Source organism: Mycetomoellerius zeteki, unplaced genomic scaffold (assembly GCF_001594055.1).
Source record: "Mycetomoellerius zeteki isolate Tzet28-1 unplaced genomic scaffold, Tzet1.0 scaffold415, whole genome shotgun sequence".
Lineage (NCBI taxonomy): Eukaryota > Metazoa > Arthropoda > Insecta > Hymenoptera > Formicidae > Mycetomoellerius > Mycetomoellerius zeteki.
Genome location: NW_017257409.1, coordinates 2,436,682 through 2,453,972, shown reverse-complemented (window position 1 = coordinate 2,453,972; position 17,291 = coordinate 2,436,682). Strand labels below are relative to the sequence as shown.

Genomic DNA, 17,291 nt, shown 5'->3' with positions numbered 1-17,291 from the left:
ACTGCGAGTAAGATAAGTTAGATTTTCATAAAATAAATCTGATAAAATGTCTATTTTTTATTTTTATTCTTATACTCTCAGAATTGGGGCACATCAATGCATATGATATAATAAGTTGAAGTAGAACAAATATATATTTGTTTTAATTCAACTTATTACACCGTGTGGTGCACCAGTTCAGAAAGTGCAAGAATAAATGGAACTGATCCAACCGACCTGTGATGTAAGTATTGTAGGTGGTGTTCGCTTTGTCACGATCAGTTGATTTTATTAAAATTATTCATAATTCTGATTTAGACTGAACTGATCAAAAATCGTGTAACGATATGTCGATTAAGCAAGGTGCACAGGTAATATAAAGTCCTATCAGGCAATTCAAAGATAGAAAATTATCTCTAAACTTAACCTCACGTTGTAGTGGTACTACAAATATCATAATTTTTCTAAATTAATAATATTATCCAGTTGTCATTATTATTGTAAATTTTTTTATTCATTCATTTATTACACTTATTTACTGTGTATCTGAATCAACATTCAAATTTATTGCATCTTTAATTGGAAAATATATGTGATATTTGTAATACTTATCTATTAATGTTACTAATTGTTTGCAGCATCTTAAAAAATTACATTAATAAATAAAATATTTAATATTACTTGAAATTTAAATAAATCAAACTAACATGATAATTAAATATTATTGTCATCAATAAAACGCAAACAAAATTGTTGCAGCGGTTATATTACATGCCACACATAAGTCGATGGAGTAAAGGAATCGGTGCCGAATTGCCAAAAGAATATAAAAAATTCTGGAAAGAATGGAAGTTGCAACAACCGGCTGCAGTTCATTATATTAAGAAGGAAGGCATTTTTGAAAGAAATGAAGAAACTGAAGAAATGTAATATACTTATGTATCTACATATACACAGTCAATTTCTGTACAGAATATCTCAGAAAAGATAAGCAATCTGTCATAAGCACGCAGATCAAGTAAAAATAGCTCCATAAGTTTCTATAAATTTTTTTTACAATGCATCATTGGCAAGATATTCGTCTTCAATGTTTTTTAAAAGTGTTTTTATTAAATAATTTTTATACTTCTTTCTAAATATTGATAATTTGTAATAATAGTTTTCACATTGGATAAAGATTTTTGAAGTGGTGTAATGATCTTAATATCATGTCGGAAAATTAGAGAAAGATCATTTTAAACCATTTAATAATCATTAAAAGTTTGAAGCAGATAAGTTTTTGATTTCCAAAAATTTTTTAACTTTTCACATCTTTTTGAAAAAAAAAAAAATCTTTTCCATTTAAAAAGATTGTTTTCGAAAAAAAAAAACGACTTGGTACGGAATATTAAGATGAATCAGTTATAAAGAAAATACATGGTTGTTTTTTAAAAAAATTATGTAATTTTTTTTTTGCATTTTTTTTTAAAGTAGAATGTGTTTTTTATACCAATTGATTCATCTTATTCTATGCATTAAAATATTAAGGTAGTTTTTTTGTATCAATTAATTCATCTTATTCTGTGCATAAAAATATTATCATACAGTTACCAAAAAATTAATAGTTTAGAGATATTTTATAAAGATGTGCTAAAATAAAATATAAAATATCTCGCAAATTATTGATTTTTCGTTATCTCTATTTTAGTACTTTTATGCAAAATAATTAGAGGAATCATATTATGTGACAAAAATTATATAATTTTATTTTAAAAAGTGACCTTTATATTTTTTTTGGTTCTCCACTTAGAAAAAAATAACATGATCAAAAAATACATCCCATTTAAAATCATTTCATTTTTATCTAAAATATTTTTCTGTATTATTAATAATTTCGGGTAAAATTGATTATTAATTAAAATGAGGTAACCTGTATATATTTTTATATATGCACATCTATCTCGCTTATTATAATTTTATTAGTTATAATTTAATTAATTTGTTTATAGACATCTAGTGCAAAATGTACCATTACCTCTAATATATCCTAAAGAAATTGATGATGGTATATGGGGAGGAGAAGCCATTGTTCAGGGTTTTAAGAAAAAAGGCCGATTTAAAAGAAGGGTTCCACATTTTTGGATACCAAATCTGAACAAGTCTGTTGTCTATAGCGAAGTTCTTGATACATATATGAGAGTTGTTATTACTCAGAGAGCACTCAGATTAATTCATGAAAATTATGGATTTGATCATTATTTATTGAAGGTGCGTTAAACTAACAAATAAAAAAAGTGGCGGAACTATACATATTGCAACATCATTGACAGATATATAAAATTTTTCTCGTTAATTACCTATAGACTATTATTTACAGACACCAGCTTGCGATTTGAGATCTCTACTTACTTTGAAACTAAAACGTCAGATACTTATCGCATTAGCAGATAAAACTTTGTATCTTAATGATCCAAAAAAGCATACAGAAGTATATGCCAAGTATGAGCAATATCTTTCAGCTGTAAGAAATTTGTTTATACATTTTACAAATTAAAAATTATATACAGGATGGAGCATTTCAAATGTTACAAGTTATTGTTCCTGAAATATGTATTTTCTTTACCAATTGGTTCATCTCATTATTCTGTGCATAAAAGCATTAAATCACGTTTATCAAAAAATGAATAGTCCAAAATATTTTATATCAAACATACAAGACTAAAGTATAAAATATCTTATAAATTATTTTTCGATATCTTTACTTTTATATGCAGAATATTTCGAGAAATCGTATAAAAGGAATACAATCCCATTTAAAAAAAAATAGCTATAATACCTTTATGATATGAATTGATTTTTTCATTTGTCTTCCATAGAACATTTGTCTGAATATTTTTCCATGTTTTTTATGTATTTCGAAATATTTCGATGTGAAAATTAAATTAGACACCCTGTATACAATGATACTAAAAACTAAAATATTTTAATATTGATAATTAACACATTTTATATTGCATAGAATATATATATATATATATATAATTGTTACTACATATAAATATATTTTCAGTATACAAGAGAAGAAATAGAATGGTATGGTTTAACATATAAGGAAGCTTGTAAAAAGTGGATGAAGTTAAATGAGAAACCACCACAACCTTTGAAAATCCAATATAGATCAGAATTAATTGCCAAACTCAAGGAGAATAAAATCAAAGAAGCCGAAAACGTGAATGTTGTATCACCAGGGGAAATGTATGTAATTATATGTATTATTTTTCATATTACCATTCCTAAATTTACAAGTAAAATTTTTTCACAGGAGTTCTTGGTTAAACAAACTGAATCCTTTCTCCAAAAGTTCGAAGACTTAATAAGTAAATATCTGTTTGTTAGATATCATGAAAAATGTTTTACATTAAATTATAAATTTCTTGATTATGAATTTTTTTTAAATATATATCTTTTGACACAATGATAAATATTAGTACAATGGAGAAAATAAAGCATTTATTAAAACTACCAATGTATGATTTATATTCCTTTAATAGATGATTTAATTTCTAATGTTTCTAAAATTTGCAATAGAGGTTTCAAACAGCATTGAATTTTAACATTCTGTATATAGCTATAACTATTTTAACATTCGAGATATAATCATTAATATTCGTAATTTATAATTGTAGGCTATATACTAAAAGCGTGCATTTTTCAATTAAAACTAAAATATCTAGTTACATAATCATTACATAATGGAGATTATTATACACAAGAAATTCACACTGCAAATTGTCCAAAATTTTTATATTGTAACATTTTGCCACAATTATATGTCATTTATTTCTAAAATTATAGTTAATTTATATCTATTATGATATTGAGCACTCTAAGTCGCCATCTTTTGGTAGACAATCAAGCATCACGGCGACAGCCCTTGTAATGTATGTCATCGTTCCGTAACTTCCGCTAGGAGCAGTATCGTAAAAGTGTTGACAAATATATGCTGCTCCACCACAGAGAAGTGTTCCCATGGCTGTCATTTCACGTTGCTCCTTTGGTTTTGCACAACATAATGTTGCATCACCGTCGATAGCCATCTACAAATTTCATTTGATTATCTTTTACTTATTTAAAAAATATAGAAGAAAAAGAATAGTTTTTTTAATGATCATTCTTTTATATATGTATATTTCCATATACATTTTATATTAGGATCATTTATGCTCTTAATATAAAAAATAATTTTTAATATTGAAAAGTTTATTTTAGGTAAAATAAATTGATAAAGACAATTTCAATTCTAATAAAATATTTTAAATCGTTTATATCAATAAATACCTAAATTGCTTGAAAGAACAGTTACTGAACTACTCTTTCTATATTTCGTATTACATTTTTGTTCTAGAAAAGTTCAATAATTAGATAATATAATATTGCTACATTAATATTACAAATATAAACAAAAAATACCTGATCTTCCAAGAAAATAGCGTTTGCTTTATGTACTAAATGTTCAACTTCGATCAGGCCACCTAAAGATGGCACAATGTTGTATTCAGTTACTAATGTTAGTACCATTAAAGCCTCAACAACTAGTTGACGATATTCTGGCTGCGGTATAGTATTCAAAACGGTTTCTACAGCCAATGCAAATTTCAACTCGCCAGATGTCATTTCCTGTGTGAGATTTTGAGGCAGTACTCTTCCTTCAATCGCTAAACCATGACACTGTTAAAAGTTATAATTTTATAGAATTAAAATGTTGAAAATTCAAGGTATTATATTTATATATTGGATTATACATACATACATATATATATAATATATACATATATAATAGCGATTTACCTTTTCGAGTACTTGCCATACACGTGGATAGAAATCTCTTGGTACTCTATTTAACGCACCGTCTAATCGTCGCCTTCGCAACCATTGACCTTGTCGATCTGCTTCTGCCTCGTTATCAACATTTTGATCAGCGCTTAAGAAACCACCAATTTGAGATTTCTACAACATTCAGAGATTCATACAAAAGGAATATGTTCAACTTTACATACATCTATTTAATTCTCGATAAATATGATATCGTAAACGATAAATATGAATCGATTATCAATTAAATATAAAAAAAATTCATTAAATATAAAACATTAAACTAAAATAGTTACATAGCGGAAAAATTAAATAAAAGAAAATTAAATATATTTCTGTATGTATACCTAAATATGTTAATTGTTAAGAGTAGTATTATGTTAGTAGTTACTAAGTCAAATGTTTTAGATTGTATTGGCAATATTACCTTGCTGACTCTACTTGATTTGCAGCTAATGACGGAAAAATTGCCACGACCAACTGCAACATAAGCACACATGATTGTTATATAAATATTCGAATGTATATTTTCTCAAACTTTTAATTAATCGCAGAAACATACCACTACTAATAGCAAATTCTTTCCCGCTCATAATGTGATGCAGTAAATTTTTCATCTCAAAAGGAGATAGATTTAACAAGTGCTCAGAAGCTTCTTCACCAGTGCAAATTAATGTTCGCGATAGTTCTGTCGCCATAACTTGTATTATCAAACCAACGCGCAGTCTCAGCATCTCATGGAATAATTGTGGCTCCGTTCTAATAAACATCGCCAAATAAACGAGCAATTCTTGGGTCAACATAGCGGTCGATTCGTCGTCACCGTATGCCTGATGAATCAGAGTTCGCAGTTCATTCTCTGGTAGAGGAGCGACTATAGTATGCTCGTTGCTCGGTGGCATGCCAACAGTCACTTGCTTTTGTCGTACTAGTAAATCGGTAACCGCTTTCGCTAAATCTTCCACTCTTTTACCCAACATACCCGCGCTGTGTCGTACAATACCCCACATCTTTTGTTGACAAGCCTTCTCATAAAGACTTTTTAACAAATCCTTTACTAGAACGGGATGTCCCTCTTCTACTACACCCGTGTCGAAGAGTAGTCCCTTCGAGTCCACCTATGTAATGTTTTATATATGTAAAATAATCTTTGGACCGTTTGTATAAGTTAATAAAAAAATCTTTCTACAAAATTAAAACAAAGAGATAAATATACTAACAATATACTGCAAAATATCTCCTTGCTCTTCAAGACTTTCTGTTTCGCGCAGCATAGATAGCAATTCCTCCACTTCAGTCTCAGCATATTGGGTCTCAGATATTGTTCTATGTTTAGTTTTGGGAGAATTTTTCCACGATAGCAGCTCGTCTGTTGGCGATGGTGTGCGTTCAATCGTCACTGGTTGAGTTGCGTTGATAGACAAGGTAGTATCCGTCACTTCAATAAATGGATTTGTAATTAGAACAGTAGAATGTCTACGGTCTTCCCCTGCCATTCCAAGAATTTCAGCTGAAATATATAAAAGAACTTTTTAATTTGTATAGTAAAATTAATATTATTTATCATTAAAACATCTTGTATAAATCCGTATATAAATTCATATATAAACATTAGACTGACAAGGAAAAAAGAAAAATTTTTTTTCAAATGAGTCGTTCCCATTTGATACTTGGAACCTTGCTAAAATCGACCTTGAACTCGAAATTTGGTCATTTTTTTCACATTAATCAGGTTGTATTTCTTAAGGCGTATATCATAAGGTTAAATGAATTATTGCATCATGTTCAGTGACCAAAAAAACATACAGTACCACATTTAAAATCCGGTTTAAGCGATTTTTGCATCAAATTAAGCATGTATTAAGGAAAATCGAAACTTTGATTTAAAAATCATTCACTAGCGACCTTTAAATATTAATATTTTTTGATAAAAATTTAGGGTTATTCTTTTGGCATGAAATGGAAGCTTTTGAGCCGAGACCGATTAAAAAAAAATTTTTTTTTTCCTTGTCAGTCTAATAAACACGTATAAATCCATATATAAATATGTATTAGCATTAGCAAGTTATATCACACTACATATATGTATGTAATAATGTACGCATATAATATTTAATAATCAGAAAGAGATATAAATAATATCAATCAGATTTTATTTAATATAAGTATTATAAAATTTTATCTTAGTATTTATAAAAAAAGATACGATAGAGATTAAATAATGCAATACATATACAACAATAAACAACAATAGTATTTGGTTAATAAACTTACTTTCTTGGAAGATGACAATCACAGCAGTAGGAAGACATTGCATTATTGTTTAAGGGTCCTCTTTAAAAGACATACAATCAGCACACAGTTAGAACATGAAAACCATTCCATCTGGAATTTTTTTAATGGGACAAATGTTGCTTACGTTCGACAGCTATGGATCGCGTTTTTTTTATCGCGCCTTTCACGGACATTCTACGCCGCAGATGTTTCCCTGTACGAATTGGACCATGTTTATTAAGAAGTCCTGTACGATGAGGAAATGGTCGCATTAAATGTTCTTCCAAATATTGGTGGACCTTGTCAACATAAACGAGAATTACATGTATCGCATACATATATAATACAAATAACTATATGATTAAATCTTGAAACATTTTATATGCTATTTAAGTTTTAAGATTTTGTAAATGAAAATTGAATATTGAGTGATATAATATTTTTAAAAATGTATTAAACAAAGTACATGTTTAATTATTTGATAAATAATTCTGTTAATTCATATTACATGTTGTAACTTTATTTTGAACGTATATGCTATTTGAATTTTACATACCTGAGGATTTAGTTTATCAGGACGGCCATCCTCGGAACTTCCCAGGAAACTAAGATTCGTGATACACGACGTACTCAAAAAATCGTTCAAATTTCCCAATGATACTCTAGTACCGTTGATGTAGCCGCTTTTAAGTTTTTTCAAGGTAGTTATCATAGCTAACGGTATTTTACCTTGATCTAAAAAATATGTTAATTAACTTTAATAAAGAATAAGTAAAAAATAAAAATAAGTGTTTTTTTGTATTGGAAATGATAGCTTCTTTATAGAATATCACAAAATTCAAACATAGAAAATATAGCAAAAAATTCATTTAAAAACCACAATAAGATTTTTAAATAAAGATTTAAAATTTGCTAATAAAAATTATTGTTGTTATTTCTTCACAAACTATGCTGCAACAAAACATTTATATTTGAATTTTATGATACTCTGTATGCGGTTTCTAACAGTTAATTTCACGCTAACATTATGCTACACAATCCTATGTAGTACTCGACGAGCTTTTCGTTGTAGGATGAGATCTAAAGCTTCCGACGAAGCCGTACCTAAATGATTATGAGTAGCGACAAGGGTTACAGTTGGTCTGCCGAGCATTTGCTTCCAGTTGATTTTGAGGAAGGCCAAGGTGGTTGTAAAAGTGTTCACAAGCAGGTCGACGTCGTATGTTGTGTAGTACTCCTCCGTATCAAATTTCTAACACATGCAACACACGCGCAATACCACCGAACACATAATAAGCCATATCAGGAAAATTTAGGATAATTTTATTGCTTGATGCTTGAAGATGAAACAATCTCGCTTCGAATATTTTGCTTTTATCTCGCACTGTATCAGTTGAACATCTTTAATATTAACACAACTCACAATCGCATCCACTTTTGAGACCCGAGTGTCCAATTCATGTTAGTAATGAAAAGAATAGAAACATAACATGAATGAAACTAATTAAATGCTCATATCGTAACTCTCCATGGATATTACTAATTTCGAAACTAAATATGTTATTATCGATTTAAATTATAGTTAGAACTTATATTATAATGAATTATTAAGGCATATATGATATATAACAAACATAAATCCTGAAGTATTTAAAATCATGTGAGCCATAGAGAGTTAAGTAACTGTTAAATGAAACCATGACAAAAACAAACGCATGCAAGCAGACATTAGTTGTTCAGAGCGGACAGTCACAGTGTTTGTAAAAAATGAGAATTTCACGCAAGAAATTCATCAAAACTTTTAAGAAGAGCCACAAAATTTGTCTAATCATGATAACTTCAACGGACTTCAGAAAGTCTAAAGTAATGACTAAAAAAAGAACTATGATTTTGAAATCGTTAAATTACCTAGATGAATATTCTTGAGGGGCATGACCACGAGAGGCCGGCCCAACATATTCTGCCAACTAGACTTCAAGAAATTAATTTCACCTTTGAATATGTCAATCATGAGCTCATAGTCCGATGCGATGTAGAAGCGGGTCATATCTGTCAACTAGTCAATTCGGTGCGAGAATAAGAGGAAACATAAGAAAAGAAGTAAAGATACAAAAAGATGATAAAGCTTACCATAAAATGCAAGTATTTACCTGTGGTGTGAACGCGAATATCTTATCGTGTAAGGAATACAGTTTACTAGTGCTGAGAATTCCTACGTCCCTTGACTTACGCCCAGACAGTCCTAATTTTTTGTTACGTCCTAAAAACAAGATATAAAATATATACATATAATATCTAAATTATGCGCTTTAGTAAAATATTTTTAAACAATTTGCGATTTCGTTGAGTCATACCTAAATATGTATACAAATGACTGAGGACTTTTGCAGGTTGTACCTCAATCGGTGCAACTTCTGCAATTGTTTGTACATGAATATCGTGCTGCGCAATTTTTTCCCTGATTTCTGTATCTTCTGCCAAGATAACTACTTGTACCACAACATCCGGCTTTTTTTCGCTACATAATCGTCTATTTAAGGGATCTAACTCGCCAACTGCAAGAAATCCCTAAAAATTGAAATTATTGAAAATAATTATATTACGGAAATATTTTGTTATTAATGTAACAGTTAATAGGATTATTATATTGAACACAATTTTCTAGATTAAAACACTTTACATATATTGTATATAGAAGAAATAGCAGATACAATTATTAAATATTTAATATTTTTAATATTTGTACATAAAATATAAGATAATATGATTAAAAAATGTTATTAACTTTTTAAATGTGGTAATTTAAGGTAGTTCTTAATTTGCTTCAACTATGTTTCTGAAAGTATGTTACCTCTTGCAGCAATTTTCCTAGAATATAAAGAGATTGCGCCCATTTAAATGGACATCTGCCTAAAGCTATTCGATTTTGGCTACCAGGTTCAGCATATTCCGCTGATACATTCTCAGGTGCGACGGAGTATAATTCAGGCACCAATTTCATACCATCTTCCGCTTTAATCATTACTTCTTCCAACTGTTTGGTACACGTCTCAACTGCTTCTTTATTGCCTTGGAAGCAGTAATCCAATATTAAATAACAGAAGAATAGTGGCCATTCGCATTCGATATTTTCAAACATACGAAGCTCCCATGGTTCATAATACAATCTATTTCCAAGGATATAATTATTAGTCAAAATAAATTCTATTAGATATTATTTTATTAAATATTATTAAATAAATACCTATTTATATCCTCTTTTGGCGTTTTATATCCATCCCTTAAAAATCTTTTACAACCATATCGTCCTTGTAATTTCTTGGTAATAGCCTCGCGTGTCTCGTGAATTAAGTTAGGCTCATCCACTGCAAACGCAGGGAAACTTATAATCGATAGCAAACCACTATCCAACTCTTTAGAGTTTGACTCTCTAGGCAGCATAGATTGCAGTACTGCTTGACACTTTTGTGCCTCGTCGGCCAGAACATGAATAACTGATGTAGGTCCACCTCTTGCACCAAATAAATCCAATTCGTTCATTGCCTCCATTGCAGCCTTGGCCATTCCGATACTACTTGCATTTAATTCTGGCAAACCGTGATTCGTTTTATCCCCTCTCTCCCAAATTCCATAATCCGGAGTGCAATAGGCAGATTCAATATAAAATACCAAGTTCTGAATAAAAGCCACCTAAAATTAACAAGAAAATTGCAGTCCAGTTTCTTAAATCAGTAAATCTGGTATACATTACATACTATTATACAAATATTTATATTTGTATTATTAGTAAATAATACAATTAGAAAAATAGTACAATTTATAAGTTTACAGTATACAAATGTCAAATACCTCATCCAAATTGAAAACAATCTGTAAGCCAGATGCAGTCATTTGAGCCAGAATTAAAAGATATAGAGAAATTGCATCGATTTGAAGATGTCCCCATTCTGTATCTCCAACTACAGTTTGACCATTGGTAGAGCTATACTTTGCATGCAAGGCATCGTGTGGATTTTGAGTAGACTTGAACTTTTCCACTTTCTCCTTCTGCTGCATCATTGCCATCAGGAGACCCCTCATTAGTTTTACACAGCTCTGTTCGAGTTCGTATGTCTTTGCTCTATCTTCGTCAGCATCTGCTATCTTTTTATAAGCCATTGATAGGCCCCATACAGCAAGTATGCAATAAACGTTATCCCGTATCCAGGCATGATCATTGTCAGGACTTGCAGGAAAGAGTCCAGTAACAGGATTCTGATAATTCATGATTATTTTATGGACAATCCGCTGGTAATAGTCCAAACGGACGCCAGAGTTGCTTCTGCTACGCATTTTGTGCTTTTACTGTAAAAAAAAATGAAAAATTATGACTTTGTGTTCACATTTTCGAATCCAATAAGCTTTCTAATCAAATTATTAGTTTTACATGTATATATTCAAATCTTATATCCTGATAAGTCGCTATATCTAATTTCAATACATATCTCTTTTATGGTTTTTTATATATTAAATATACTTCTAAATTAATCATAAACTAGTCGAGATCACAAATAACTAACTTCATGAGTGAGATACAATAATGTAACTGATGATAACCGAACAATTTCTTATGTATATATATATGTATCTGTTATCGTGAGTCAAGAGGGGAAAGGTCAATTTATAAGTTAGTAATAATTATCGCACTTTTAAAGCGTTTAAATCATTGGGAGTAGAAATACCAATTTCGAAAAATTAGAAAATTAAAATTATCATGATCATTAAAAACTGCATGTATGTGTACCTCAATAACAACTGCTAATCTTTGATTCCATAAACTCTAGGTTTATCGATCAGATTTTCATAGTATCTGATCGAATACTAACAATAAGAGTAGTCTAAACGCCCGAGTTGGTGTTCTGTGAAAAAGTAGAACATTTTTTTAAGAATCAATCAAGTAGATATAACTAACAATAAGAGCTTTAAAACGCAATGTGAAACGAATGTCAAGCGAACACGACGCACACGCATGAATACATACATCTACGACGTTCCCAAATTGTTGGATGGGATCTTACGAGGATCCACGCATACGCAGTAACGAGCATCAGTCACGTATATATTTCGTTGCGATAAGTGGTACAGCCAGGCCCGCCACGAGGAAAAACAAAAAGATAATGAAAAGAGGCGATCAAGAGGAAGAGTAAATAACGTAGCGTGAATGACTTTAATGAATCTTATTAACGGTTTATCGTCTGCCTGCGTCGTCTCGTACGTGTCGCCACTGGCTGATGTGTGCATTGACGTCAACAGTATAACGTATATACTTACGTGTTTCCCACTTACGTTTATTGCCTACATCCTTCGCGACTTACAGCCGGTAATTTCAGTTGTCGTTTCTTAAGCATCGTGGACACTGGGCTTTACATTCGCGCTCCGCGTTCGATTATTTTTAATGTCACCTACTAATTATAAGAACCCGAAAATCTTTACGGGCTCGTCGCGAGTTTAGAATTGCTTTTCCGGAATGTTTTTCCTACGACTCCGCACTATTAAGTATAATGAACGTAAAATTCAAGATATTTAAAATTTCGGTGATCAAAACAATCCAATTTCACAAACTGAATCTCCACGACTCTGTTTAATTCATGTATCTTTCGTGGATCGCTGTATCGCTCCGCATTCTGCGCATTCTTTTTTTTTGTATTATTTGTGTTTGGTAAAAATAGAGATGAACACGTGATACGAGATCGCACGTAGATAGACGAATCTGTCGAAAATAGATTCTGCTACCTACTTTGTTGATAGAGAAACTGATAGGATTTGACATACAAATATGTTATTAGCAGAATGCTAGTAGCAAAGTTTGTCAATAAAATATGATTTATTTTAAAGATCAAGCAAACTTTGATATACTTCATTCAATATAAGCAAAACATGTGAATTGCTTAAATTGATGCCATCAATTTGCTAATTACAACAATTTGCTATCAATCTACTGGAAAATCAAACAGTTTGCTTATTAAAAATTATATACAAATTAGCACCTAAGAGTAAACTTATTTTTTTTTAAATAAGTAATGAATTTTTCTTTCTCATCTTTTTTAATAATTTTGTAAGAACTCAATTTTTTTACGTTTATTTGCCAGCAAACCAAGTATACGTTTGTATGCATTATTCACGTATGTTTATTACGAAAACATCGTGAAACTTTCGCATAAAGTTTTCGCCATAGTTTTCTTATTTGTAACAATTGCACGAACACAGAGCGTATACAGGTGTGTTCTTTGGAGCTGCACTACTTTCGATCTGCACTTAAAACAAAATGAATATACATTGCTATTTAGATATTGAAAAAAAAAGATGATAGATTAAGACTGCCGCGCTAATGAAAATCAATCTCCGATTTGTCTTTGTCATTTATCTTTTTTCAAAGTTTATTTGAAAAAAAAATAAATAAAAGGTCCATTTTATCATACACTGATCGCTTCTCGTTAATTCTAGGACACCCTGTATGCTGTAACTTAAAAGAAAGAGAGAGACGAAGAGACGGGAGGTAGAGAAAGACGGAGAGAAGGGAAACAGCGAAAGTGCAGCCGAAACGAAGAGAAGAGAGGCTCGAGGTTCTCGTTCTCGTACGTGCGACAGTTTGCGGCAGCCATCAGCGGTTATGGACTGATCATCGGTCGCTCTCGCGGTGTTGCGGGCAGCGCTCCGTTTCTTTTTTGTTTTCCCTTATTTTAAGTTGCATCCGCGAGAGCGTTTTGCTCCGTCGGATTCCCCGGAGTTTTCGTGCACGCTGATCCGATCGGGGATCCGCGACGCGATATGGCCGCGTTCGATCTTCCATGCTTTTCGCCGTTTGTATTGGTGGTCACGTTATTCGTCGTAACGATAACCTCGTCTATCAACGCCGCAACAGCTGGTACGTCCTTGGAATCATCGATGCCCAGTCGCGGTTCTCTGACCGAACCACTGTCGTCGACGGTCGAGCCTCCCAATGCAACGGGTGACAAGAAAGCGTTGGTGGTAAGTGCACTGGTGCGCAGTTGCGTACTGTGCGAACGCGCATTTTCCGTTTGAATTGAGTGAGAGAATTGCGCCAAATTTGTAGTCTAGTATGTCTCATCTTTCCTTTTTTTCTCTCCGATGTCTTGCGATCGTATTATATTTTATTTTGAATATGGATCAAAATTCAAAATGTGCAGAATAGAGCTAAAACAAAATAGAGCTAAAAAACAAAATTTTTGTTGTATGGAAAGTGTAATTGCAGTGTGAATATTTTTATTTAAGAACATATTTATAATTTATTTATTTTTTGTTATCGCAATACTTTAACTTAAAAAATAATAAGAATTTTATTGTATAAATATTTTAAGTATTCAAGATGATTTGTGCAAAATTTTATTACAATACAGGATATGTTTCTAAAAAGATCGAGATTCTTTACTGTATTATCTGTAAATCCCTCTATATTCTTGTTTTTATTTTTCTGTTTTATATGTTTTTGCTTTATTTCGTTTTAACTGTTTTCTTAGTATTCGGTTCTATAAATTCTATAGATTGACCTCCCCTATTTATTTTTTATTTCTGTCTTATACTTTCCTATATTTCTTATTTATTTAGAATTTATTTAATTATGTTACATATATTATTTTTCTCTCATTTTTGGATTTTGAAGTCATGTTTCATTTTTTTATATTTCTTATATTTGTTAATTTTGAATAATTATGTATATTTAATTAATAATTATGTTTATCAATTTTTTGAATAATTCAATTTTTTAAGAAGATAAAATAGTTTTTTTTATAAAGCAATAAAATATTTTTCAAGCGGTATTCTAGTGTAGCAGAAGGAGGACCTATAATAACGCCTCAACGTGGAATTACAACTGAATCCAACAAGCTTGACGAAACCAGAGCAAGAGAGAGTGCGCCTAAGGAGAGACATGCTACTTCTTCTGTGGTTGCAAGGAAAGGAGTTGAAGAAAAAATAAAACCGAGGAAGGGAGTTTCAGAACTTCCAGAGATAGCACCTACGAAAGGTATAGATCAGAATATGGACCCAGAGAAGGAAAATGTATTATTTAATCAGACCACTTTGGAAAATATGAACTTACCTATAACGGAAAGTAGTCCTGCGATAGAAACAGCTCATATCAAATCTGAAACTTCCAACGTTAGCCTCCCAAAATTAAATATCACTAATCCACGCTCTGATGACAGCTTAAATCACCGTATAAACTTCAATTACTCTAATACAAGTATACCGGCAAATGGGACTGTAGCTCATCTAGACATTATGAATAATGTGACGACGAAGACATCTTTACATGTTGAAAAGCATATACCGAAGCCTAAACCAACGGTAACGACTGTTGGCGGGCCAGAAATTAATGAATCTATACCGCTCCTACGAACAAAAAATCCTCCATTAGGCATGCCAAGAAAAATCGACTACATTGTGCCAGTTATTATAACAATTGTCGCTTTACCGATATTAGGTGCTGCGATTTTTGTATTATATAGGCGCGGTCGAGATTGCTGGGATAAGAGGCACTATCGAAGGATGGATTTTTTGATCGACGGAATGTATAATGACTGATACTCATATGAAAAGAAGTTTGTTCCATGAGATTAAATGCACGTTATGCAAGAAGCAATCAATCGCCAATTTCCGCGTTCTTCCATTTGCAAATGCAAATTTTATGTATGTTTTTCAAAATAGCTAATTAACGATGTACTTCGCATTGATTTTTTCTTACATAACGATATAAATGTCCAAACGATACCTATCAGAATATATCAAAAATTTTGACACTTTTATAAACGTATTGAACGATATATTGTGCTAATCGTAATATCGTAATAATACTTATCTAAGCTCACTACATATTGATATCTAAATTTGCTATACAATTTTTTTATTATACTATTGCCTTAATATTATAGACATGTTAAGGTTTAAGATATTATATTGAAAAAGGAATATTGTTGATGGTAACGTTTTTATAAATACTTCATTGCAGCTTCTAAATTTAATATAATTTTCTAAAATATTTTTAAAATATACATATGTTTATTATATGTATATATACACGTATATATAGATAGATTGAAAATTTTATTTAAAACTTGTTTTTGTTAATGTGTAAACAAACATAAATGTTGTATGTCTTTCCGAGACGATTTTCCTTTTCTTTTTGTATATGAATGTACATGTCGCATTTGAGATGCCACCTCTTGTATTAGAGAATATAATTTATCAAGGGTCTAGTTGCCAAATTTGACAATAATAATTGAATTTATATAGACCCAGGACTATGTCGATTTAACGGAATTGTATTGTGCTTTGGAAGTGCTCTCTCAACGAATAGTATCGCGCACGATCTTTCCTGCAAAAATTGTAGTTTATAACAAGGATAGTTTGATCTATGAAATGCGATATTGTACACAAATTTTACCAAAGAGCGATTTATACAATGTAAGGGTAATTATTTAGAATAGGGAAGGCAGCACCGATGACCTTGACCTTGACATATGTTATCGAGGTCGTGACCCTGAGTAACCTCCGACAGGTTTTAACCGTCGCTCGTCCTTCGTTAAAAAGTTATTAACAAAAAAAAGTTTAGCACTTAAATAATTTATTAAATCGTCATAGTTATACGTTAAATTAATGAATTCATGAAACAACATGATTGTACATACATATAATAACACTCTTACTATGGCTAGGTTTGAACGTATACTGATAGTGTATTATTAATATTACTGCAAAATCAAAATAAACACAACCCTCGCGTGGAAAGTCGCGTGAACACACGGTGGGGGAGGGGGTGCAAGGGGGCCTACGGCCCCCCCTCTCGCACCCACCCCGTCGGTAGAGGTTTTCCCCAACAGTACAATCATAGCAATAGTACAATCATGGAAGTCGTGTGCTCCTGTGCAGGGGGGGTGTGAAAGTTACTTTAATTGAAAAGTTTAACGTTTCTGAACAGGGAAAGGTGTAGAATAATACTTAACATCATACATGTATAGCAGAAATAATACGTTAATTTTTAAACTTCTTTTGTTAATAACTTTTTAACGAAGGACGAGCGACGGTTAAAATTTGTCGGAGGTTACTCAGGGTCACGACCTTGATAACATATGTCAAGGTCAAGGTCATCGGTGCTGCCTCCCCTATTCTAAATAATTACCAATGTAAGT

At 31.3% G+C, this 17,291-nt stretch overlaps 3 protein-coding genes across 13 annotated transcripts; 2 read left to right on the top strand and 1 right to left on the bottom strand.

Annotated features, from left to right (window-relative positions):
• Positions 1-93: 93 nt before the first annotated feature.
• mRpL28 (mitochondrial ribosomal protein L28) lies at positions 94-3,366 on the top strand. Of its 2 annotated transcripts, XM_018453888.1 has the most exons (7): positions 94-223; positions 298-350; positions 739-905; positions 1,968-2,226; positions 2,336-2,479; positions 3,029-3,213; positions 3,281-3,366. In XM_018453888.1, exons 2-7 carry the CDS (start codon positions 327-329, stop codon positions 3,330-3,332), a joined length of 831 nt encoding a protein of 276 aa, XP_018309390.1. In that variant the 5' UTR covers positions 94-223; positions 298-326; the 3' UTR covers positions 3,333-3,366. The 2 variants fall into 2 exon arrangements, with proteins under 2 accessions (XP_018309390.1, XP_018309388.1); XM_018453886.1 differs by lacking the exon at positions 298-350.
• Positions 3,367-3,785: 419 nt separating this feature from the next.
• On the bottom strand, positions 3,786-12,490 carry LOC108726400 (probable phosphorylase b kinase regulatory subunit alpha). Of its 10 annotated transcripts, none has more exons than XM_018453941.1 (16): positions 12,125-12,377; positions 11,888-12,002; positions 10,954-11,448; positions 10,349-10,794; positions 9,956-10,271; positions 9,459-9,672; positions 9,255-9,364; positions 8,209-8,356; positions 7,661-7,839; positions 7,250-7,403; positions 6,051-6,340; positions 5,393-5,948; positions 5,258-5,310; positions 4,807-4,965; positions 4,429-4,686; positions 3,786-4,055 (listed from the first exon to the last, which is right to left on the bottom strand). In XM_018453941.1, the coding sequence occupies exons 3-16, from the start codon at positions 11,434-11,436 to the stop codon at positions 3,828-3,830; spliced, it is 3,594 nt and encodes a 1,197-aa protein (XP_018309443.1). In that variant the 5' UTR covers positions 11,437-11,448; positions 11,888-12,002; positions 12,125-12,377; the 3' UTR covers positions 3,786-3,827. The 10 variants fall into 10 exon arrangements, with proteins under 10 accessions (XP_018309443.1, XP_018309442.1, XP_018309444.1 ...); XM_018453933.1 differs by lacking the exon at positions 8,209-8,356 and adding an exon at positions 9,013-9,160 and having other exon boundaries at positions 3,828-4,055; XM_018453936.1 differs by lacking the exons at positions 8,209-8,356; positions 11,888-12,002; positions 12,125-12,377 and adding exons at positions 9,013-9,160; positions 12,430-12,490 and having other exon boundaries at positions 3,828-4,055.
• A 1,061-nt stretch (positions 12,491-13,551) lies between these two features.
• Positions 13,552-15,895, top strand: LOC108726403 (uncharacterized). The gene is made up of 2 exons (XM_018453946.1): positions 13,552-14,112; positions 14,917-15,895. The coding sequence occupies exons 1-2, from the start codon at positions 13,912-13,914 to the stop codon at positions 15,685-15,687; spliced, it is 972 nt and encodes a 323-aa protein (XP_018309448.1). The 5' UTR covers positions 13,552-13,911; the 3' UTR covers positions 15,688-15,895.
• Positions 15,896-17,291: the final 1,396 nt, after the last annotated feature.